The sequence below is a fragment of the Chrysochloris asiatica genome, unplaced genomic scaffold (assembly GCF_000296735.1).
Source record: "Chrysochloris asiatica unplaced genomic scaffold, ChrAsi1.0 scaffold00098, whole genome shotgun sequence".
Taxonomy (NCBI): domain Eukaryota; kingdom Metazoa; phylum Chordata; class Mammalia; order Afrosoricida; family Chrysochloridae; genus Chrysochloris; species Chrysochloris asiatica.
In genome coordinates, this window is record NW_006408616.1 from 11,681,198 (window position 1) to 11,705,964 (window position 24,767).

General features: G+C 39.8%; 1 protein-coding gene across 1 annotated transcript in view; it reads right to left on the minus strand.

Annotated features, from left to right (window-relative positions):
- TMTC1 (transmembrane and tetratricopeptide repeat containing 1) overlaps positions 1–24,767 on the minus strand; it is a 373,612-nt gene that overhangs the window by 309,572 nt on the left and 39,273 nt on the right. Inside the window, exons 3-5 of the mRNA XM_006866973.1 lie at positions 20,899–20,972; positions 18,060–18,236; positions 11,884–12,087 (exon numbers count right to left, since the gene is read on the minus strand). Of these exons, the coding sequence (XP_006867035.1) occupies positions 11,884–12,087; positions 18,060–18,236; positions 20,899–20,972 (455 nt within the window). The remainder of the gene's footprint in view (positions 1–11,883; positions 12,088–18,059; positions 18,237–20,898; positions 20,973–24,767) is intronic.

The following is a 24,767-nucleotide window of genomic DNA, read 5'->3' on the forward strand; positions in this document are numbered from 1 at the left end:
TCAATGTTACTGAATTGTATGTGAAGAAATTGTTGAAAGGATGTATTGTTTTGCTGTGTATATTTTCAACAAAAGAAATGTTATTCAGCATCCAGAATCTTCAGAGGTGGGAAATTTCCTCTTGAAAGGATGGGCAGACTAGTCTGGAGCGGCTATAAGAACAGAAGATACTTCTTGAAAGAAAGACCCACAGGGAAAATACAAAACAATATAGGCAGGCCGACTGATTGCTATAACAACAAGCAAGTTGCTTGCCCAGGAGACATCAAGGCAAGTGGTCGGGTCCCCTCAGGGCATACCCACTTCCAAGACTAAGACTCAATGGGAATACACGCTCTGATTGGTGACCACATTCATCACCAATAAGGAGAAGTGAGGGAAAAACAGCAATGAAGCTGTGAGCTAAGCCCTACAATGTTCAATAGACTCCTGTGAACCCGGGTGGAGACCTGGATGGCCAGCAGTGTGGCAAGACCTGGGGACTCTTGGGCCCAGAGTCAGTGACATAGCCACAGAGGACTAGAGTGGAAAGTGATGCATTCAACTGATAAGAAGAGAGGGCATATGTACAAGAACACCTACACTTGCAGATAATACCCACTTGACCTGGCTTCAATGACTGGATGATCAGAGCTCAACTAGAAGAAGAAAGAAGAGGAAAAAAAGAGTAATCTGATACAATTTGATGAACTTAACCTACACCTATGGATGCAGTAGCTAAAAAGAGGGAACAAAACTTTACAGCAAGAATCATTCCCACCCCCTCCATACACAGAGTAGACAGGGATGGGCAACCTGGACATTGGCTACCCAAAATGGGGGGGAGGGGGGTTTAAAGGCAAGAAGTGACTGGCTTACAAGCTTTCAAGAAGGAACCTAGATCCAGAGGGCATGGAGGAAGGTAGAATCTCCATTGAGTAGTATCCAATCTGTCTAGGTGGGGCTGATGAAAGGAAATGCAGATAGATAGGTCTCTTGTGATACAGTAGTGAATAATTGTTATCAGGACTGATTGTGAGGGTTGGAAATGTAAAGGTAGACATTTTGTAGCTAGGAGGGGAGTGATTAACTTTGCAGTCTAGGAGGAGAGGTCCCTGGGACCATGAAGGGAGAAGAGCGGAGAGCAGGTCCCTACCCAGAGAAGCAATGATGCCTGAGATGGAGGCAGAGATGATGATGTGGAGAGATAGAGCAGCTGAGGACTTTAGACCCAGAGAGGGAGAGCTGTGTGCTGACAACCGATGGGGAGAGGGAGGGGGTGGGCAGGCTTGTAGTGTATACCCTTTGGTTGGTTTGATAATCATGGAGAGGATTGTAACCACAGCAATGAAACGTTATACAATAGGATGAATGTAAAACTAATGTTCTCCCATGTAAACTATCACATAATTCACAATAAAACATATTAAAAAAAAAATTATTCCCCAATTCTGTCGATGGTAGTTTTCTTTCACATTGTTTTCATTGCAAATATAAACATAATCAAACAATGAAGTTTTAGGGGGTGGTTGTATGTTGCTAACAAAATTGTACCAAAATTATATATCTTACTCTGTAACTTGCCTTCTCATTATCTAGATCACAAACAACTTTCTAGGTCAGCAGATACAGGCATAACTGCTTTTTCATTTTCAGTACCTGCGTAATTGCTGTGGGTTAATGTGCTGGATTGCAAAACTGGTTTAAACCATAAGATGGACAGTTCAAGCTCACCAGCTGCTCCTCTGAAACCATATACTGGGTCGTTATGGGTCAGAACGGCATTTCACAACAATAACCATAATATTCAATTAATGCACATTCAAGATGGCTGCACTTTGTTTTTATTGTGTTTATGTCATTACAAACAATTCAGAAAAAGATCCTTAGATCCTTGTATACGTGCAAAAAAAAAAAAGAGAGGGATTAACTCCTAACACTACTATTTATTAGAATTCATTATATATACTAGGCTGTTTTACACCCTTTTTATGTATTAACTCATTTGTTCCTCACAATAATCTCATACAGTAGGTACTAATATTAATCCCATTTTAATACTGTAATAATCACAGTGAAAACCCCTAATAATTTTAATCCAGTCTGAATCCCATTTTGTTGTTGTTGTTAAGTGCCATCGAGTCAGATCCGATTCATAGTGACCCTGTATAATGTTTCCAAGGAGCAGCTAGTGAGCTTGAACCACTGCCCTTGGAGTTCAAACTGACCTTGCAATCTAGTGCATTAACCCACAGCACCAATAATCCCAGTAATAGCCCATTTTAATACAGTAATAATACTAGTAAAAAAGACGAAGATCCCCAACTAGATGAACAGACACTGGCAGTGGCAATTGGTTCAAACCTAACACCTAACTGTAAAGACGGCACAAAATAGGGCAGTGCTGTCTTCTGCTGTGCATGGGGTCACTACAAGTCAGAACTGGACTCAGCTGCACCTAATAACAACAATCCCATTTTACACATGAGAAAACTGAGACTTAGAGCTTAAGCAATTAGTTCAAGATCATAGAAGGAGGCTTCAAACAGTTCATGGAAAAATGCAGTTAAGAGATAATGGAATTTTTCCACAAACCTTTTGAAATCCCCTCATATACCTATTAATCAGTGGAACCGAGTTAAAATGCAAGCACTCTGGTGTAATCAGTTCAAGTTCTTAGGGTTTTATAAGAATTATAATTATAAATTGTATGTTGTTGTTGCTATATGTTGCCAAGATGGTTCCAACTCACAGTGACTCTGTATAGGGTTTCCGAGGAGTGGCTGGCAGGTCTGAACTGTCAACCTTGAGGTTAGCAGTACAGTGCTTATCCTACAGTGCTACAACAGGAATACAAGCTGTATGTACAACCTATAATATGGTTCCTGGTCCTTATAAGTACCCACTCATTAACTATGGTGGTCCCCATAATGTTGATCAAGATAAAAATTAGGGAATTAGGGTCATGATGCTTACTTATGAATGATAAGATAATTTCAAATAATTTGTATTGCAGAAATTCTGTTTTCCTTCTGTTGGACAAAATGACACTCTAGACTGTTGAATCTTTTTAAAAAATGTTTGATTACTTTTAGGTTCCTATCACATTCAAGCTACAAAACACAGTTACAGATGAAATTCTATGCAAGACGCTGTTTAGAGTGACACACTGGAAATCTCACCAAATTATCTAAAACCACGCTGCACTGCTTGGTGTAGAATAATGTAATGTTCTTGTGAAAGAATTATTCATACATCCCATGAGTGTTTACAATTTTCAAATGAACTGATACCGCTTTAGTTACAGCCAATCCACAACTTCACAGCAGGCTACAATAAAATATAGCGAGAAAAAACATAAAAGCATTTAAAACTGGTTATCAGTAGCAATGACTAAACAGAACGAGAAATTAGCAACAAACTCCCTACAATCACCCTAAAAGCCTTGCTGCATATTGTAAAAGGAAGAACGAATTGGTGGCCCTGAAGCCAAATCTGCCATACTCTTAACCACAAGGGCCAGAAGTGGAGTATTCCATAAGGTAAAACTGTCGAGTGGATGGAAAAGCACAAGGCCTGGCATCCTCTCTTCCAAAAGCCTTTTGACAGACTTACACGACTACATTTGGATAGTTTTCTCTTTCAACAACCACCCCTGTGCATCCAGTTAGAAAACAAATGCGTACGTTTGATTGTTCTACATTTGAGAAGGAAAGGACTTGTCATCCATGGACTGAAATTCACAGAACACCAAAAGCTGCTAAGAATCAGTATCTAAACAAGATTAAGCAGAATGAACCAGGGACTGTCAAATAGTTAGGAACTCAACCAACTACTATCCATAGGTTATAAAGTATTTTACCTCCTTAACATGTGATTTATTTAGAAGCTTTTAGTGTTAACTTCTGAATGAGGCCTTGTTGTTGTTGTTTTGTGCCATGGAGTCAGTTCCGACTCATAGCGACCCTGTACAGGGTTTCTGAGGCTGTAACTCTTTATAGGAGCAGAAAGTCTCCTCTTTCTCCTGCGGAACAGCTAGTAGTTTCGAATTGCTGACCTTGGGGTTCGCAGCCCGATTCCTAACATTTTATTGGTATGATCCACTGTAGAGCTGAGCTCAATTCAAGCACCAAAGCAGATTTCAGTAAGTTTTCATATAAATTCTTCAAGGTAATTCCTGTTCTACCACATACTCTGAGCCTGGTTCAGCAGGAGTAACATCATTCATAATTAGTAGCTAAAAAATGCTGCTACTGCTCTATGCCCTCGAGTTGGTTCTGACGTGCAGAATTTCTGACGTGTATAGAATTTCTGAGGCTGCAAACCTTTATGAGAGCAGAAAACCTCATCTTTCTCCCATGGAGCGGCTGGTAGATTTGAACTGCTGCCTTTGTGATTAGAAGCCTAATATGTAACCCACTATACTACCATGACTCCTTAGTAGTTAAGAAATAGGTGTGTGGGTGGGGGATACCTCTCTTTAAATTCACTATTCACAAAAAAAGAATATTTTCCTAGTAAGTTCCATGTTTTGGAGAAGACACTATAAAGGGGCTTGGAAGATTAACTTGGGCAAGTCAACCCACCACAAATTATTAAAACCACAATTGTCCTTGGGTGGAGAGATGGTATGAACCACCTTGTCTTCATTCTTTAGCACTCTTCCAAGGAACACAATTCATAACTAAGAAACCTGGCAATTCCAAACTGATGCATCAGTTGTTTGTTCTTTTTAAATAAGTCCCCCACTGGTTCCAACCATGTCTGTGTCTCTTATAGTAAAACAATACCATCTGGTCACACTTTCCAGGAAAATATTTCCTTCTCCATAGGAGAACAACTGCCTGCAGAAATCAACCTCCTCCCTTTTCCAGTGCCGTCACAGATATACTACTCATGTACAGCAAAAGGATTCAGAGTGCTAGTGAAAGCTATGCTTAATTCACTATAAGAAAAAGAGATCAATACACTATGTAAAAGTTTGTGGCTCCCATGTGACAAAGATCACAAGAAAATCATTTAGAGACTGTGGCCCAAATGATAGCACTGTAGGCATATACCATTATAAAGTTACTTAACAATAAATTAATTGAATAAGAGTTGTGTTCATTGGTTTGGTCCGTGGCATTAGAAAGTGTAGCCTAGAAGCTCTTGCTTTCTTGGGTCCACAGCTACCATGTTCCTGCCTCCTGCAGACAGGTCACAGTGCTCTGATGCAGCTATCTAGGAACTACGTCTAATGACCATTGAAGGAGAGAGAGAACTCCATAGTAAAATATGGCCTCCCACGCCTCTGAACAACAAACAAATTGATTGACTGAAGTGAAGAAAAACCATGCGGGGTAACTAAAGAATTTGCAAAGATTCTTTAAAAGGAAAGCTTAGTTAATATGTGAAGTGGTTCGTTGTTCTTAGTGTACATTCACCATCCAGGTTTATACTTTCATTAAGAGATTTCAAAGTGAAGGAGGAGTTTATAAAACATCATGATTTCTTTTAACCATAAAATGTATTTCCGGTGTAGGCTCATGAACTCTACACTTCAATCTTTTAGTCATTTCAGTTTTGAAGGCAGCAACTAAACAAACTGAAATAATCCCATCTAAGATCAATCAGCAGGAAACGTGTGTGAAATGAGGGTGGAGTTGGGACATGGACACAGGGAATCCAACTCTTCCACAGACTGTTGCTGACACCTGCTTACGTCACTTCACTAGCTCACTAAGCTCCCCTCAAAAGTTTATAAAACATCATGATTTCTTTTAACCATAAAATGTATTTCCGGTGTAGGCTCATGAACTCCACACTTCAATCTTTTAGTCATTTCAGTTTTGAAGGCAGCAACTAAACAAACTGAAATAATCCCATCTAAGATCAATCAGCAGGAAACGTGTGTGAAATGAGGGTGGAGTTGGGACATGGACACAGGGAATCCAACTCTTCCACAGACTGTTGCTGACACCTGCTTACGTCACTTCACTAGCTCACTAAGCTCCCCTCAAAGCTATGAGGCTGCTCATAATGGTCTGAAACACACTTGCCTTACGTATAGTACCATATACGTGGAATAAAAGTTCAAAATCTAGACTCAGGGGTTTAATCTGCACAATATGTCTTACTTTGGGCAAAAAAGACTGCAATGCAAGGTCTACAGATATAAAACATTTAAACGGCACTTAAAAGATAGGTTACGCATTCCATCAGTGAAGGTCAAAATATTTATATACCTTCCCAAGTCCTCTGAATTTTAATTACCTTACCATTTTACTTTTTTGGCAAACTGTCCTCTAGTTCCAAGCCCTTCTTAGCTTCTTGATTCGCATGCCTATGTGTAAGGCATTCACGAGAAACACTTTTAAGATCCACTAAAGTGGAAATAGTACCGCTGTCTCATCCACAAAGGAAGAAAGCCCATTTTAAGTTAAAACATAATGATCATGAACTAGAAAAGTTACAAAAGGGCACTTTTGATTACATCACTGTTTCACGACTGAAAATAATGCCTGGCACATAGTAGGTGCTCAATAAATATTGCTGAATAAATAGGCAATACATGACAGACTTTCCAGAGCAGCAGAAAAAAAGAAGAAATATCTATAAATGAACAGAGCCAAGAATTCTCTAATGCATATTGTGGTCACTATCATTGAAATGCATGATAAAATGAAGAATGACTATATATATGAGGACTGAAGATAAGACATCATGTAGACTTCACTGAGCTTTCTCATGTAAAAGGGAAATATGCCCACGTATGCATGTATTTAAAATTAGGAAAGGTGTGCGACAGGGTTGTATTCTTTCACCATACTTATTCAACCTGTATGCTGAATAAATCATCCCAGAAGCTGAGTTTTATGAAGAAAAACGTGGCATCAGGATTGGAGGAAGACTCATTAACAACCTGCAATATGCAGATGATACAACCTTGCTTGCTGAAAATGAAGAGGACTTAAAACATTTACTGATGAAGATCAAAGAGCACAGCCTTCAGTATGAATTGCATCTCAATGTAAGGAAAACAAAAATCCTCACCTCTGGACCAATAAACAGCATTCTTATCAGCAGAGATAATATTGAAGTTGTCAAGGACTTAATTCTTCTTGAATCAACTATCAACACTCATGGAAGCAGCAGTCAAGAAATCAAAGGACGTACTGCATTAGGCAAATCTGCTGCACAAGACCTTTTTAAAGTGTTGAAGAGCAAAGGTGTCAGTTTGAGGACTGTGTGCCTGACCCACACCATGGTATTTTCAATAACTTCATATGCATGTGAAAGCTGGACAGTGAATAAGGAATGTCATAGAAGAATTGATGCATTTGAGTTACGGTGTTAGAGGAGAATATTGAACGTACCATGGGCTGCCAAAAGAACCAACAGATCTGTGTTGGAAGAAATGCAGCCAGAGTGCTCCTTGGAGGCCAGGATGGCCAAACTTAGTCTCTCATATTTTGGACATGTTGTCAGGAGGGACCAGTCTCTGGAGAAGGGTATCATGTTTGGTAAGGTGGAAGGTCAGAGAAAAAGAGGAAGACCCTCAGCAAGATGGACTGACAAAGTAGCAACATCGATGGGCTCAAGCGTGGCAACAATAGTGAGGTTGGCCCAGAATCGGGCAGTGTTTCGTTCTGTTGTGCATAGGGTCACCATGAGTCGGTACTGACTCAATGGCACCTAACAACAACAACAATGCATGAATTTGGATGTATCAAAAAGGAGGAAGGGAGTGAGTGTTTACATACAAAGCATTTCTCATATCACATGGAGTAATTCAGTAAAAGATGGTATCACTGAAATGTCATGCGATTCCAGAGTGTATATTCTCAGTCCTAGGTTTATCATTGTACTTTTCACCACAAGCCAAGCACAAAGTCATACACAAAAACAAGCAGCTAAATGAGTAACTTGCAGTCAGAAGGGATATTTCCCTGTTTGGTTATTTCTGGAAAAACATTTTGCCTGATAGCCCAATACTGTCAGCCTCCTACTAGTGGAATCAAAGCTCATGGAAGCAACAGTCAAGAAATCAGAGGATCTATTGCACTGGTCATTCTGCTGCAAAAGATCTCTTTAACATGCTAAAGATTGAAGATGTCACTTTGAGGACTAAGATACATCTGACCCAAGCCATGGTATTTTGATTGCTTCAAATGCATGTGAAACATGGACAGTGAGAAGGAAGGCCAGAGAATAATTGATGCATTTGAATTATGGTGTTGATGAAGAACTCTGACATTACTATGGACTGACAGAAGAACAAACAAATGTGTCTTGGAATAGGTACACCCAGAATTCTCCTCAGAAGCATGTACGGTGAAACTTTGTCTCAAGTGCTTTCGACATGTTATCAGAAGGGACCAATCCCTGAAAAAAGTAGATCAGCAAAAAAAAAGGAAGACACCCCCCAACAAGATGGAGTGGCTGCAAAGATGGGCTCAAATATAACAACTGTGAGGCTGGCACAGGACTGGATAGGGCTTCGTTTTGTTGTGCAAAGGCTCCCTACAAGTCAGAGCAGACAAAATGGCACATAACAACAACAAATCAGTGTTTGAAAAAAAAAACCTCATTCCTAGTCTATATAATGCAGATCTACCATTTTAGGAATGCAACCTACTATTATTCAGAAATTCACAAAGGCATAATAATGCTAAATTAGTAATAATTACCAGTGGTTATAACGTATAAATTAAATTAAAACTAAAAACCAATAAACTGCTATCTACATCTGCTGAATGGTCACTGTAAGCCTTGCCCTGATCTACTCGTTACTTTCCGGTATTACCACTTGAGTCAGACAACCAGTCTCAAGGAAGGGGTTACTATCATTTCCTCCTACGACACACGAGAAAACAGAGGCTCACAGAGATTAAATAACTTGCCTGGAATCAAGTAAGTGGTAAAGTGACAGTCTAACCCCAGGTTGTAAAGTCCACACATTTAAAACAGTGCTTAAAAAGTTCAAAGAGGCAACACATCCCAGTAAGGGCAATGATGCCTCTTTGAACTTTTATTTGCCTTACCTGTTCTCTTTCTGACATACATTTTATTGTTACTGTTGTTATTATGTGCCGTGGAGTTGGTTCCGACTCACAGTGACCCTGTACAGGGTTTCCGAGGCTGTAAATCTTTACAGGAGCAGAATGCCTCATCTTTCTCCCGCGGAACAGCTGGTAGTTTCGAACTGGTGACCTTGAGGTTCGCAGCCCGATTCGTAACCACTATGCTACCAGAGCTCCTTTAAGAATAGCTCATAGTTGCCCTTCAAAGTTATGTTATTTTAATAATTTTGAAACAAAAGTTACATGCAAATATGTATTTTCCCTTTCCAAAAAGGGAAATTATAAGATAAATGTCCTTTCCAAAGAGGAAAAATGGTCCTTCTTACCTACTAACACATTAGCTTCATTAATATCTGACCCAGTTTCAGCAATGCTTATACTGCTCTGTAGTCATCTCGTTAAAATAGCCTGGGGTCTTAAGAGAAAACCAAAACACAACACAAAAGTAACCCATGAAAGCAGGTCACTTAACCCAATGTATTAGCAGCAACACACTATAGTGAAGGAAGTCTAGTGGTACCTCAGAGGACCCAAGGATAACTCCAAGAATCATCCATCCCTGAGACTTCAAATGGGAGGTCTAAGAGTCTAGACGTCAGACCAAGGCAAATGAGAAGAACACAGGGGTGGGAGTCAAGCAGCCTGGGCTCCATTCCTGATACTGAGCCTTCCCACTTGTAGCACCCATATAAAAGAAGAGTAGAAGTACTCCTTTGAGTTTTCAAGGCTATTCCATGGACGCAAACTGCCAAATCTTTCTCCTGCAGAACAACCTAGTGTGTTCAAGCCTCCAACTTTTCAGCTGGCATCCAAGTGTTAGCCACTGCCAACTTCCACAAACGTTCTAGCCAGAAACCTAAAATTCCTTATTTCTTCCCTTTCTTTCATCCCTAATTCCCAACACCAGCAATTCCTGTTGGATCTGTATTCAAAGTATACTCCAAATACACCCACAACTCAGTTGCTACCACTTTTGGCAAAGAACCTTTCTTTTTTCATTCAGTATATAAAAGTCCCCTGACTCTTATGTCTGCTTTACTCTTGTCCCCTAATACCATGTACTACACAGAAGCAAGAGTGGATGCTCTTAATAAGAAATCATGTCTCTTCTACATTTAAGAAAAATCTCCAAAGTCTTCCCATGCCACTCAATAAAATCTAAACTTGCATTACAACTAATATGGCCCTAGGTTAGCTGAGTTCTGCCCACTCATCTGACCTCATTCCCTTCTACTGCCTACTTACTCATTTCCTTCAACCCTGAAGCCCTCTGACAGACCCATGCAGGGTTGGATCTTCCCCTCATGCAGGTTTCAATTCAGACCTCATCTGCTCACAGAGGCCTTCCCAAACAACCAACCTGAACTCCTCACTTTCTATGTCACTCTTTTCATAGCACTTGAATTATTCATTGTCCACTATACATGGTCTGTCTTCCTCTACTAGACAGAAAGTTAAACAAGAGAAAAGACCTCGTCTTCCTAATCCACCAGGACATCCTTGGGACCTAGAACATCCCTGTTGTTGTTGTTGAGTGCCATCGAGTTGACGCCAACCCATAACAACCCTATATAGGGTTTCCAAGGAGCAACTGGTGAGCTTGAACCGCCAACCTTGCGGTTCAAATGGCTTTGCAGTCTGGCGCATAAACCCACAGTGACACGCCAGGACTCCAGATCATTCCTAGTACATGGTAAACCCACTGCCATCAAGTCAATTCCTACTCCTAGCATCTCTATAGGACAGAGTACAATTGCCCCCATAGAATTTTCAGGCTGGAATCTTTACAGAAGCAAACTATCACATCTTTCTCCTGTGAGACAGCTGGTGGGTTTGAACTTCCAGCCTTTTGGTTAGCAGCCAAGTGCTTAATCACTGAACCATCAAGGTACAATACATATCTTCCGATGGATGGATGAATGAGTAAGGCAAGGGGGATAATTAGAAACAAAGACTGAACACAATGAGAGTCTTAATTTCCCACAGAGAAGAATAAAAACAGCAACCTGATGTGGTAAAATGCTAACACTATGAATAGAATTTCCATATTTGTAAAATTCCTACTTGCCATGGCTTGAGCTATTTTAGAGACACCTCAATTTAGAGAATACCTACCTATGCTAATTTTCCTGGTTGAGTCAAAGTTTTTTTGTGTTTTGGTTTGCTTTTTTAATGCCAAGGTTAAAAGGGCTTTAGAAAATCCCATGCTCTAAAAAGATTTTTTCTGCATCCTCAAAACCATTTCTGAGAGAAAAAGTTCCCTGGGCTACTTCTAGTATTTGTTGTTGTTGTTGTGTGCTGTGGGTTCCGACCCATAGTGACTCTGTACAGGGTTTCTGAAACTGTAAATCTTTACGGGAGCAGAAAGCCTCATCTTTCTCCCGTAGAACAGCTGGTAGTTTTGAACTGCTGACTGTGAAATATTCGAACTGAAAATAAAGAGCAGGGAGAGACAAAATAGGAGGAAAGTAAAGAGAGCTCTTCTCCCCCAGAAAACTGAGGGCCTCTGTTCTGATGTTCAGGGTTCTTCCACCAGTGAAGCAGTCAAATGTTTGCTCTTCTTAATTGAGGATTCATAGACCCATACCTCACCCCATGCTTCCAAAGGTTGGCAGATAACAAAGCTTCTGTTAGCTTCCTCCACCTGTCCCCATCTTACCCAATCTAATAGGGAAGGGAGGGAAGAAGGGAACAGAGAGGGAGGAAGGGAGGGAAGGAAGGATGAAGGTGACAAAGTTACAAAGAGCTGACCCAATGCACCATGTTTCTGTCGGTATGCACTACACCTGGTGATGCTGATCACTGAAAATGTACATCGCCAAGGAGTCAAACCCAGTACCTCATCATGGTCCACACCACTCCTGCAGACACCGGGAATCCACTGCTCTGGGGTTCTGGTGGCAATGGGGAGTGGCAGGTACCCCAAGGCCCTTTGTGAGGAAACCGTTGCTTCCCATTCTCCCGGTGAGGGTGCATTGGCAGTGAGGAGGGCTGGCGGCTCCCAGGCTGCTGGGGGTTGCATTGATGAACAACCCCATTGCTCCTATTAGTGCAGAGAATCAAGGGGAAACAAAGTCAAATTGAATACAAGATTTACAACAAGAAATAGCATACAACAGCAATAATGTAGCTCTTTTGTTTTTAGTATTTGTTTGCTTGTCGTTGTTAAGTGCCATCCTCTAACGCATAGCAACCGTGTATAGGGTTTCCAAGCAGCAGCTGGTAGATTTGAAATGCCAATCTTGCAGTTACCAGTCCAGTGCTTACCCTTGAGTTAATCAGTCCAGAGCTTATATTACAGTACCACACCAGGATATACCACTATAATTTTTAAATAACATAATTATATTATTTTCAGATTTTTTTCTCAAATTTAGACTTATTATATTGCTTTCTACTACAGAAAACTAGGTTCCCACTACTCCATCATTGCTACTACACACACCTCGTCTCTCAGTCTCTAAATACATTTATCTCATAATTTTTGGTTGAAATAGTGTTCGGTGTTCACTATTTTAATTTTGTAAAATATTGTTTTTAGCTGTCACTCAATGCACCCAGATCATATTTTTCTTTCTTGACTCCTCTAAGATACAATTCATAATGGCTGGATCAGTAAAACATGAAAAAGACTCATACTACCAAGTGATGGTAAGAATGTGGCGTAAAGGGCCTTTTCAGGCATGCTATAGTCACTGCCAAGAGCTATGTTTCAGCATGTGCTGCAGGGAGCATGCACCTGTCCTTCATCACAGCTCCTCCACATCTACATATGTGAGGAGAAAACCTCACATATGTGTGCAAGCACAGAAAAATCAGAGCAGCTAGTCAACAATAGAAAAAATATGGAAATCATTCCAAAGCCAAAAGAATGGATAAATGAATTGTGACGATTAAGTACTATATGTTATTATTGTAGTTAAGTGCCACTGAGTTGATTCTGACTCATAGCGATCCTGTATAGTTTCTGAGGAGCGGCTGATGGGTTTGAACTGCTGACCTTGTGGTTGGTTCACAGTCCAGTGCTGATCCTAGAGCACCACACACCGTACATAGCATTTAAAATAAGTGAACCATAACTAAATTTATCAATAATGATGAGTCTCAAATCCTAATATTAAATGGGAAAAAAAAAACAAGTGATTTATATAAACTTTAAATACATAAGACAATGCTACTTCATATTCACTGGGATTTCCACATGAAGTAAGTAAGAGTACATACATATATACATACATACATACATACATACACACATATCCATGCAAACAACATAGAAAGATGAAAAACACCAAAACTGAGGATCCTGACGACCTCTAGTAATAAAGGGATCAGGATATTTTCTTTCCCAGGTTAGAAATTATCATCTAATATTTTAAAAAGGAAAGACTATTATTCCAGGAGCCAATATTTCACTGAAAATCATTTTTCCAATAGGTAATGACAAAGAAAAGCAATCCTACAATCTGGGAAAAAATTGCTCTTCACATAGAAAAGTGCTTGTAACATTTGTTCCTGTTCCTGGTGTTTTCCTGCTGCATAGTTCAGACATGGGAAGATCTCAAGGATCACATAGCACCAAGATGCTTCTTCTAAATTAGCAGATGAACACGGATAAATGGATCCCTAAGAGTTGTGCAAAATAGAGTATATGTCTGCATTATCCTGGGAAAAACAGCTACAGCTTTGTAAGGGTCTCAAAGCGACCCTTACTTCATGTGGAAATCCCAGACAATCAGACCCACTGAGCTGGTGTAACTGTCTCATGATGCAAACACGAGCCTAGGCCCTCAGCAAATGTGCTGGAGGTCTACTAAGTGATACCCCGTGCTAACCATGTAGCTCTGGAGTCACACCAACACAGGACCAAATCCTTGTTCCATCCCTTACTAACTGTTTTATGCTGGGCAGTTTCCCCTCCAGGCCTCAGTTTCCTCCTCTGGAAAACTAAAACAACAGTCCCTAACTCTTAGGATTGCTGTGAGCACAAAGATGACTTTATAACCTTAAATGATGTGGTCTAACATTTATCACGCTACAGCACTCAAGAACTATCAACTGCTATTGACCAGGTCTCCCTGTTACATATCATCTTGCAACCCACACATGTCCTGCCTAACACTATAATCAAAGATGCATGTGATTACTTATGTATGTCTCTCCCTGACAGCCTGGCCATCAGCAAAGGAGCCCTAGCTATCTATTCTCAGATAGGCACACAGTAAGCAAATGTTGAAGACTGGATAGCAGGATGGAGGACAGAATGAATGCCTCCAGTTATGGAGAGTCTAGGTGTGATAGCTCAAAGTTAAACACACACACACACACACACACACACACACACACACACACACGAAATATGAGCTATGAGACTTCTAAGCAACCAATTAGTAATATTATTCCTCCCACAGAACTTCTAGTAGATTATCATAATGGTCAAGAAAGATTATTAAAGGAAATAAAAAGGAAAAAAAAACCCTCAATTATCCCCCCTTTAAAAAGAGTCTGTTCAACGGTGACAGGATACAGGAGAGAGAAGAAGTATGGGCTTTCCAGTCACAAGATTACTGGGGATTTGACTTCAAGGGTGACATTAAAATAGTTCTGGATGGGGCCAATTGAGACCATTTACAGTCAGCTGTCACTTCCTCTTGCTGTCTGTGAGGCAAAGCAGAAAGGAGGTGCAAGGCAGGCTCAAGGAAATTGGGAAGCTAGAGGGGTTTAAAGCTTGCTCTCTGAAATGAAGGCTGGCAATGCAATTACTCCCATCAGTTGAGAGGAAACAGAGAAAAGGAATTCTCATCTGAGTCCTGGTCTCAGGTTCACAATTTTCTAGGCATCAGCTTGGGTCAAAGTGATAACTGGATTCCTTCCTTTTTCATATCTCTGAAATGTACAGAATGCGAACAGAGCACTAAATTCTATTTAAATGATCTCCAAGTATCACATGCCCAGGCAGGAAGGTGATCAGAATTCAATAGGCGTCTCAGTTTGTTGCCACTCAATTGTACTGTTCTCAGCAGTACGTCAATAAGTAAAAAGGAGTAGAGATTAGGGTTGGGGGAACATGCAGAATATTTTAAAGATAAAATTCTTCATCTGACAAGTTAGGAGACTAAATCAGGTTTTTTTTTTTCATATTCAAGTTATAGGTCCTTCTAATTATAATTACTGAAAAATTTAGTGTCTGCCTGACAAATTGTTAGTAATTATGGATTTGATAGGGATCCCTCTCATCTATAATTCACAAGATGAAATGAATGTGCTTTAAATTTTTTTTTAAGAGAAAATGGATGTTCCATAGAAAGCCGTCGACCTATAGATGAGAGAGAAGCAGAAAGGCCGGTTGGTCCGCAGTATGATGAGACCTGTGGTCTCCGGAGCCCATAAACAAGGACATAGCCATGGGGGGCTAGAGCTTAGAGTGGTGAGTCCAGCTGATATGAAGTGAGGAGAGATGCACAAGAATGCCCAAACTTGCAGATTTGTTGTTGTTGTTAAGTGCTATCGAGTCAGTTCCAACCCATAATGACCCTGTATGAGGTTTCCAAGGAGCAGCTGGTAAGCTTGTACCTTCAACTTTGTAATTCAAATGACTTTGCAGTACAGCACATTAGCCCCAAGTGCTACACCAGGACTCCTAAACTTGCAGATTGTTGTTGTTGTTAAGTGCCTTTGAGTCAGTTCTGACCCATAGCGACCCCGTATAGGGTTTCCAAAAAGCAGCTGGTGAGCTTGAACCGCCAAACTTGCTGTTCAAACGGCTTTGCAGTCTGGCATTTAATCTAGCTTCGATGGCTTAAAAAAAGATTACAACTACACTAAAAGAAGATAAAAACATTTTGATAAAGGAAACAAGTGTAAATTGCTACAATTTGATGAACTTGACCTATATTTATGAATGTAGTAGCTCAAAATATCAACTGAGAGGGAAGAAGTCTTCATCCTACCCCCTCTGTATGCAGGGGTGATGTTGTTGTTGTGTGCTGTGGAGTCGGCTTCGACTCATAGTGACCCTACCCAGGGTTTCTGAGGCTATAAATCTTTACGGGAGCAGACTGCCTCATCTTTCTCTCGAGGAACCGCTGGTAGTTTTGAATTGCTGACCTTGCGGCTCACAGCCCAATTCGTAACCACTACGCTACCAGAGCTCCTTATGCAGGGGTGATAGGGATGGGCAACTTTGACATTGGCTACCTAAAATGGGGGTGGGGGGCTAGAAAGGCAATAAGTGATTGGTTTACAAGTTTTTAAGAGGGAGTTTAGTTTCAGAATGTGCAGGGGAAGGTAGAATCCCAACTGAATAGTTTTCATCTTGTCTAGACAGGTCTGGTGAAAGGAGATGGTGATAAGATTCTTATGATTCAGTAGCAAGTTGTTGGTATCATGACTAATTGCGGTTGTCATAACTCTAAAAGGTAGAAGCTTTGTAACATAAAGGGGGGAAGTAGTTAATCTTACATTCCAGGAACAGAGGACCCTAGGACCATCAAGGGAAAAGAACATGAGCAGAATGTGGGACCCTATCCAGAGAAGCAATGACACCAGACATGAAGACATGGAGAGAGAGAGAGCAGCTGAGGACTCTAGACTCATGGGCAAGTGAGGGACTGAGAGCTGGCAGCCAGGAGGCAGACTTGCAGAATGTGTCCTTTGGTTGTTTAAATAAGTAAATATTCCTGAATGTTTTGGTGCACATCACCCCCCTGCCCGAAATTAAAAAATAAACATCCAATCAGATTAAAAAAAAAAGGAAATGGGCTACTGAATAAACTTGTTCTTAAATTAGAGTATGATGTATGAGTATTCTAGTGTAATTAACACTGGCCCCCTGTGTAATTCCAATAGGTGCCACCCAAAACCTTAGATGAAAGCATCATCACTAAACAAACAGGCTCCAAGTCAGCAGTTCTTTGATGGATAGCACTGATTTGAATACAGACTTTGTTTTAGTACTCTAGCGCTTGCTATAATAGAAATACTACAAGTGGATGGATATAACAAATTTTTATTCTCTCAAAGTTTAGGAGGCTAGAAGTCCAAATCCAGGGGCCTACCTATAGGAAAAGATACTCTCTCTCCGTCAACTCTGGGAGAACGTTCTGGTCTCTTTCAGTTTCTGTGGGTCCTGCATTCCTTAGAGATCTCCATGGGTCTTGGCATCTTGTAGTTGTTGTTAAGTGCCATTGAGTCAGTCCCAACTCATAGCGACTCTTGATCTAGGAGGCTCTCAGTGTAGGGAACCCAGGTCCAAGGGATGCATCCCACTCCTGGCTCTTCTCTCTTGGTGGAATTGAAGTCCCCGATTTCTGTTCCCTTGTTTAATCTCCTTTACATCTCAAAAAGAGACTGATTCAAGATATGACTTAATCCCATAGATGGTATCCTCCTTGTTAACATAATTGCCTCTAACCCTTGCTCATTAACACCATAGACATTAGGATAATTACCTAAGATCATAAATGGAGGATAATTACATAATATGAAGAGCCATAGGCCAGCCAAGTTGACACATTTCCTGGTGTGGCGCTATAGTATAAGCACCAGTACTACTAACTGCGAGGAACAGACTCGACGACACATAACAACAACAACAACAACAGCAATGCAATTCACAACAGATCCAAGGCAAGCTACTGAAAACCACTGGCATTTGTACCCACTTCTCAATGTGCATAAGACTTTCTTATGCTATTGAGTCAGAATCTACATGACTGCACACAACATACAGTTAAATGAGACTAGTAATTTAAACCGCAATTAACATAGATGTTTTTCTATTCCAAATCCCAGGCTCAGAAAACTTCTGCTAGCCTTTGTTGATTTTATTTGAAAAGTGAAAGCTTGAACATATAAAATGAATTTATGCTAATAAATTTTGTCCTTTATATCAGAGTGCAAACGGAGATTGTATCTAACATTTTTTCAAAAAAATGAAATCTTGAAAACCATTGTTTTAAGTAATCCCTCTCTGGATATACAACTATTTGATATTGAAACTTGAAAATGACTTACGATTTATCTTCCTTGTGGGAGAGAGAAAAGAGATCATAAATCAAGCACACTCCAAACACTGTGATACCCGTCTCTTTTACCAGCATAGCACAGGTCCCCAGAACCAAACTGAGCAGCAAGAAGGAAGGAGAAGCGGTGGGAGGGGAACATCCCCCAACACAACACTGATCCAAACTCCTGAAAAAAACAAGTTGAGATTCTTTCAACCTAGGGAGAAACATGGGTTACTAAAAAGCACCAGTTTTTAAGGATACAATCTAATATCAACTTCATTTTATTCTATGTAATTAATTAAGTGAGCAAAAGTCTCTTCAAGAATATTCACCATAGATTTATTTTTAAATTTCTAGGATATAAAAAGATAGATATACAACTATAGAGAATTTGGTACTTAACGGTATATTCTAATAAATACCATAAGGTCATTAAATACTGCCATAAATATATGCTTAATGACACGCTGTTGTTCTTAAGTGCTATCAAGTCGGTTCTGACTCACAGGGAACCAGTATAGGGTTTCCAAGAAGTGGCTGTTGAGTTTGAACCACTGACCTTGAGGTCCAGGGTTTACTCTACAGTGCCAGCTTAACAGCATAGAAGACATTTAAATGAATATATTTTAAGCAAATAATTTAAGTTACAAAACAATATGCATGGACTCTGGAGCTAGGTTCCCTGAGTTCAAATCACAGCTCTGCAGTTAACAGTATGGTATGTGGCAAACAGCTTTTTATCTCTCTGTGCCTCAATTCCCTCATGTGTAAAATGGGACCATAACATTGTTCAGAAGATTCAATGGCTTATTATAGGACAAGTGTTTATCACAACATCATTAGTTCAGTGGTAATGTCTTTATATGCAGATGTTCTAACTCGAGTCTTTTCTTTTGGGGCTGCTAACCACAAGGTCAACAGTTCGACTCTACCAGTTGCTCCTTGGTAGACAGATGATGCTTTCTGCTCCCATAAAGAGGGACAGCTTCAGAAACTCTATACAGGGTCTCTGTGAGTCAGAACTGACTCAATGGTACACCACTACCAACACCAGTGTGTATTTTAGTTACTGTCTATAAATATGTATTAGGTGTATAATTTCCAACAAGGATTTTCTAAAACTCTTCAGGGCTATACAGTCTTCTTTTCACCTTAAAAAACTGAAGAAATCTCTCTTCCCTTCAGCAACTGCTATACTTGTTTGCTCCTATACCTTTGAAGGTCAGTATTTCTCTATATTATGCCTATGCCTTACCCTGGTTGCTTTGTCCTGGAATAAATGCATGAAATCATATGCAGAATTCTCGGTAGGCATGCATTCTTCCTTTAGGTTTGTAAAAGCGAGAAGGGCAACTTCAGCTGAAAGCTGCAGCACCCTGGCTCCGTATCACACAGGGGGAAATACCCTGCAGGCCTAAACATGTTCCCAAACCTATCAACCACAACTGAAAAAGTCCAAGAGAACAGGTTTATCCTGAAGAGTGAGTACTCATCTTGTTCTCAAGGTTAGCAGTTCGGAACTACCAGCTGTTCTGCAGGAGAAAGAAGTAGCTTTCTGCTCCATACAGATTCACAGCTTCAGAAATCCTAGACAGGGTCGCTATGAGTAGGAACCATCTCCTTAGCACATAATCACCACTAATCTGTTGCAAACCACAGTCAGCAAAAACAATTATGAAAAAAAAAAAAAAATTTCACACCACCACTTCAAACAATTAGGAATACAGGGGGAGGTCAAAAAGCCAGGACAGATAACCATGAAAAACCTCTTCTCTTTCAAAGAAAACAGAATTTCCCTGAAAAATCTAGGCCATAATAAGCTATTGTGCATTTCATTCTTGGTCCAAGGCCTAATGATTTGTAAGAGGGTTTCTCAATATTGACACTATAGGCATTTTGGGAGGACCACATAATTCTTTTATTTTCTGAACCAGCCTGTACATTACATGGTGTTTAGTAGTATCCTTAACCTCTACCTACTCTATCACACCCCCAACTGAGGTAACAAAAATGTCTCTAGGCACTGACAAATAAACCTGTGTGTAGGGGAGAAGAAACAAAACCATGCCCAAATTGAGAACCACTGTAAAACAGTGCTTCTCAAACACAGTTACTGGGATTTGTAGGATTATGGAGTGGGATATTTGTTATTGAAAAAATATAAAAATCAAGGTACACAAATCCCTAAGCAGGCATCCTTCCAGAACACATGGCCACATGAGTCACCCCCCTCCCCCCGTTTTGTCTGGGCCATCCTCTGAGCCATCTGTCCCCATTCATATTCTCTTTTTAACTCACCCTGTGTTCTGGTGAAAGCATTGCAAGACCATAATTGAGAGTTGAGAAACACTACTTTCAATGTAGCCTTGTTATTTTAAGCTCTGAGCTACTTTGGCGAGGATTATAAACAGAAAAAGAGAAAGAAGAGTTAACCTAGATGAAGACCAAAAAGAAAAGGAGGATTTATAAATAAATCACAGGTATATAGATATAAGAAAGGGCTGTACCCAGTATATTTCGGCTCAGAGGTAAGATTTCAAATTCTATTTCTAGCCAGGAACTAAAAGAAAGACGCAAGAGCTTGGATTCCCAGGCCTGGAAGGACTCTCTTTCTAAGGTTCTGAAATGGTTCAAAATGTGGCAGGAACACACAGCACCCCACATCAGGGAAAAAGATGTTTTCTACCCCTGGGCCCCAGGAGGCTTGCCAAAAATTTCAGTGCCAAAAGGCTTCTCCCTTACACAAGCAGATGCTCACTGTGTACAGACACGGCGGAGGCTCTCTGAGGACTACAGAGAACATCATGAGCGTAATCACAGAGCAGAGCTCTGGCAGCCATACATACCTATTGTAGGAGAGAAAGGTCAACAGAAACAGCAGACACGCTAACACATCAGCTCTGCCAACAATCCCAGTTACCTGAAAGTTTTAAAAAGCAAAAACCTTAGAAAATTATTTTCAGAAACATGTTTTTAGATTAATTACATATGCATTGTTCTTCAATCGCTGATATATGATTAATCAGCTCTAGTTATCACATATATTTAACCATAAATTTTTAGAAGGAGGAAAAAGAGGATGGAAAGGGATGATATTTCATGCCTAACTTCATTTTTAACTTCTTCTATAGAAGATCAATTCACAGTATCAAATTTTACTAATTCACTGATTTATTCAAAAGCATCATTTAAGCAATGACTAGCTTTGAGGTTCCAGGCTGCTAATGAACAGAAGGTATTTACAGAATACTAGGACAAAAAGAAGGTGAACAAGAAATAATTCTGACAAGAATGGGAATGATTCTGAACTCATAACTGCCATACGCGTGTGAGCACACACAAGCTTGTGTGTTTGTATGTGAGTGTGTTTCTTAGCTCTGTCCCTGAACGGGTCTAAATGTGAGATATCCCAGTAGTGAGAAGTGACCTAGGCACTAACCACAAGTCATTCCCCTACTAAAGAAACTAAGGGATCCTAGGAGACATGTCTGATTCTATGGCTGAGGTTCTGGAAATATAAGAGGAACTTGGATCATTTTGTCAGAACATAAGGGAAGACTTCAAAAATGACAAGTCCGTATCAAAAGGACACAGAAGCCAGTGATAGGAATTCACACTGACCAAATTTGAGTCAATTTGAACAGCAGAAGGACAGTAATGAATTACAAACTACTGACAAAAACTTAAGTCAAAACTGATACTATCTAGATGAATGAATGGATACGCATATACATACAGCAAGCAAGGAAGTGAATGAGGAAGGAACACAGAGGGCTTTCTTACATTAAAAAGCCAGTTAATGAATGTGGGAGGACTGGCAGAGTTGAAAAATAACTGTTTTGTATTGTAAGAAACATCAAGAATTAGCAATGGATGGTAAATATGGACCCTGTATAGGGTTTCCAAGGAGTGACTGGTGGGTTTGAACCATCAAGGTTAGCAGTCCAAAGCTTATCCTAAAGTGCCACACTAAGACTCACAGTGTATATGAAGGGGCTTCAAAAAAAGTTCATGGAATAATTCCATTATATTTTAATTTCAGTTTTCTAAAAATGTTTTGAAGCATCTTTGTATATTATTATATATATTCATGGCATATAAATACATATATTTTATATTTACAGATGCATATATTTGGTATTAAATATATTGACTCATAGTGGCACTGTGCAGGGTCTCCATGGAGCATCTGGTCGTTTGAACCACTGCCCTTGCATTTAGCAGTCCAGGGCTTATCCTACAGCACCACACCAGGACTGCATAAACTATATAGCATTCACATATGTATATTTAGTCATTAATGTAACTTATAACATCAAGACCAAACCAAACCCATTCCAACAGAATTGATTCTGGCTCACAGCAGTGCTTTAACCACAGAAATAAAACTACCCCAGAGGGGTTCTGAGACTAAAGCTTTAAGGAATCAGATTGTCATGCCTTTCTCCTGCAGAGCAGCTGGGGGGGTTCAAGCTGCTGACTTTTTGGTTGGCAACAGAATGCTTTAACCACTGCACCACCAAGGCTCATGATTATATGACACTATGTAATAATTATATTAAAACTTCTGTTGTTTTGAGTGCCGTCGAGTCAATTCTGACTCAGCGACCCTGCATAGGGTTTCTAAGGCTGCAAATCTTTGCAGGAGCAGAAAGCTTCACCTTTTTCCTACAAAGCAGCTAGTGGGTTCAAACTGCCAACTTTGTGGCAAGCAGCCCAGTGCTTATTCTACAGAACCTTTAATATTATCTAAATTGTTAATATACATTATGATATACTTGAATTTATAAATTATATTATAGAAACACATAGAAAACTGATATTGTTCCAAACTAAAACAGTAATGGCCTTGTTCTTAGAAAATATACAGCTAAATTATTAAGGTATAAAGGGACATGAAGTGTCCTGTTGTGGTGCTGTAGGATAAGCATTGAATTACTAACCACAAGGTTCAGCAATTCAAACCCACCAGCAGCTCCTCAGAAACTCTATTCATGGCCACTGTGAGTCAGAACTGACTTGACAGCACTTAACAACCCAAATGCTTAAGAAAAGAATTATTTTTATATATTGAGGGGGAAAGAGAGGAAGAATGATCAAATCAATGTAGCAAAATGTTAAAAATTGACTAACCTGTATAAAGAATATATGGTCATTCCATAATGCTTGCAACTGTCTCTCTTTTTAAAAAAGTATTATTTTAAATGTATTATTTCAGAAGGGTATTGAAATGAAAGAGAAGTAAAGGACTGATGGCTCATCATAATCTATATTTTATTCACTACTTACGTAAGTAGCATGTGCATTTCTTTTATAATTATTTTTTAAATCCAAGAAATGAAAGTATAAGGAAAGAAATGGGATATAGCACAAAGAAGGCTGGAGCTGAATCTGAAAGAAAAGGAGGAGATCACAAGGGAAACACAACAGTTTAATATTCAAGCAGAGAAAAAAACACCACCAAACCACAGAGAAGTCTATAGTGTGTCAGTGAATCAACTAACAATTAATTCCTGTTAGGTGCCATTGAATAGATTTCAACTGCTAAACCGTCTGGGTAACAAAGTGGAAACATTCTATGTGCCCAGTCCTGTGCCATCCCTACAATTGTTACACTTGAGCCCATAGTTGCTGCCATTATGCCAATCCATCTACTTATGAATCTTCCTCTTTTTCGCAAATCCTCCACTTTAAAAAGCATAATGTCCTTCTCCAGGGACTGGTCCCTTATGATACGACCAAATCATGAGACGAAGCCTCTAGATCTTGCCTTTAAGGAACATTCTGGTTATACTTCTTCCAACACAGGTTTGTTTGTTCTTCAATGCAGGACACTTTCAATAGTCTTCTCCACCACCATAACCCAGATGCATCAATTTATCAACAGTCTTCTTATTTATTTCCCAACTTTCACATGCACGAGGTGATTGAAAGTACCACGAATTGTCTCAGGCACACCTTAGTCCTCAAACTGGTACCTTTGCTTTTGAACACTTTAAAGGTCTTGTGCAGTAGATTTGCTTAATGAAATATGCCGTTAAGGTTTCTTGACTGCCGCTTCCATGAGTGTTGATCGTGGAGCCAAGAAAAATGAAGTTTCTTGACAGCTTCAATCATTTCTCCACTTATCATATGGAAGGTTGTTAATGAGTCTTTCTGCAATCCTGATGCCACTTTCTTCTTCATAGAATCCAGCTTCTCAGATTATTTGCACAGCATATAGATTGAATAAGCATGGTGAAAGAATACAACCTTAGAACACACCTTTGATTTTAAAGCATTCCGTATCCCCTTGCTCTACTCAAACAACTGTCTCTTGGTCTATATTCAGGTTCCTAATGAACACAATCAACTGTTCTGGAATACCCATTCTTCCCAACGTGATCCATAGCTTGTCACAATCCAAAATCAATAAAGTAAAAAATCAGTAAAACACAAGTAAACGTATCTGCTTTCAGCCAAGATCCATCTGACACCAGCAATGATATCCCCAGTTTCATGTTCTCTTCAGAATTCAGCTTAAACCTCTGACTGTTCCCTGTAGAAACACTGTTATAGGCATTTTTTAATCACCTTCAACAAAATTTTACCTATATGTGATATTATTGATACCATTCAATGATTTCTACATTCCATTAGATCTACTCTCTTTGGAACAGGCATAAATATGGATCTCTTCCAATCAGTTAGCCAGGTCTTCCAGATTTCTTGGCAT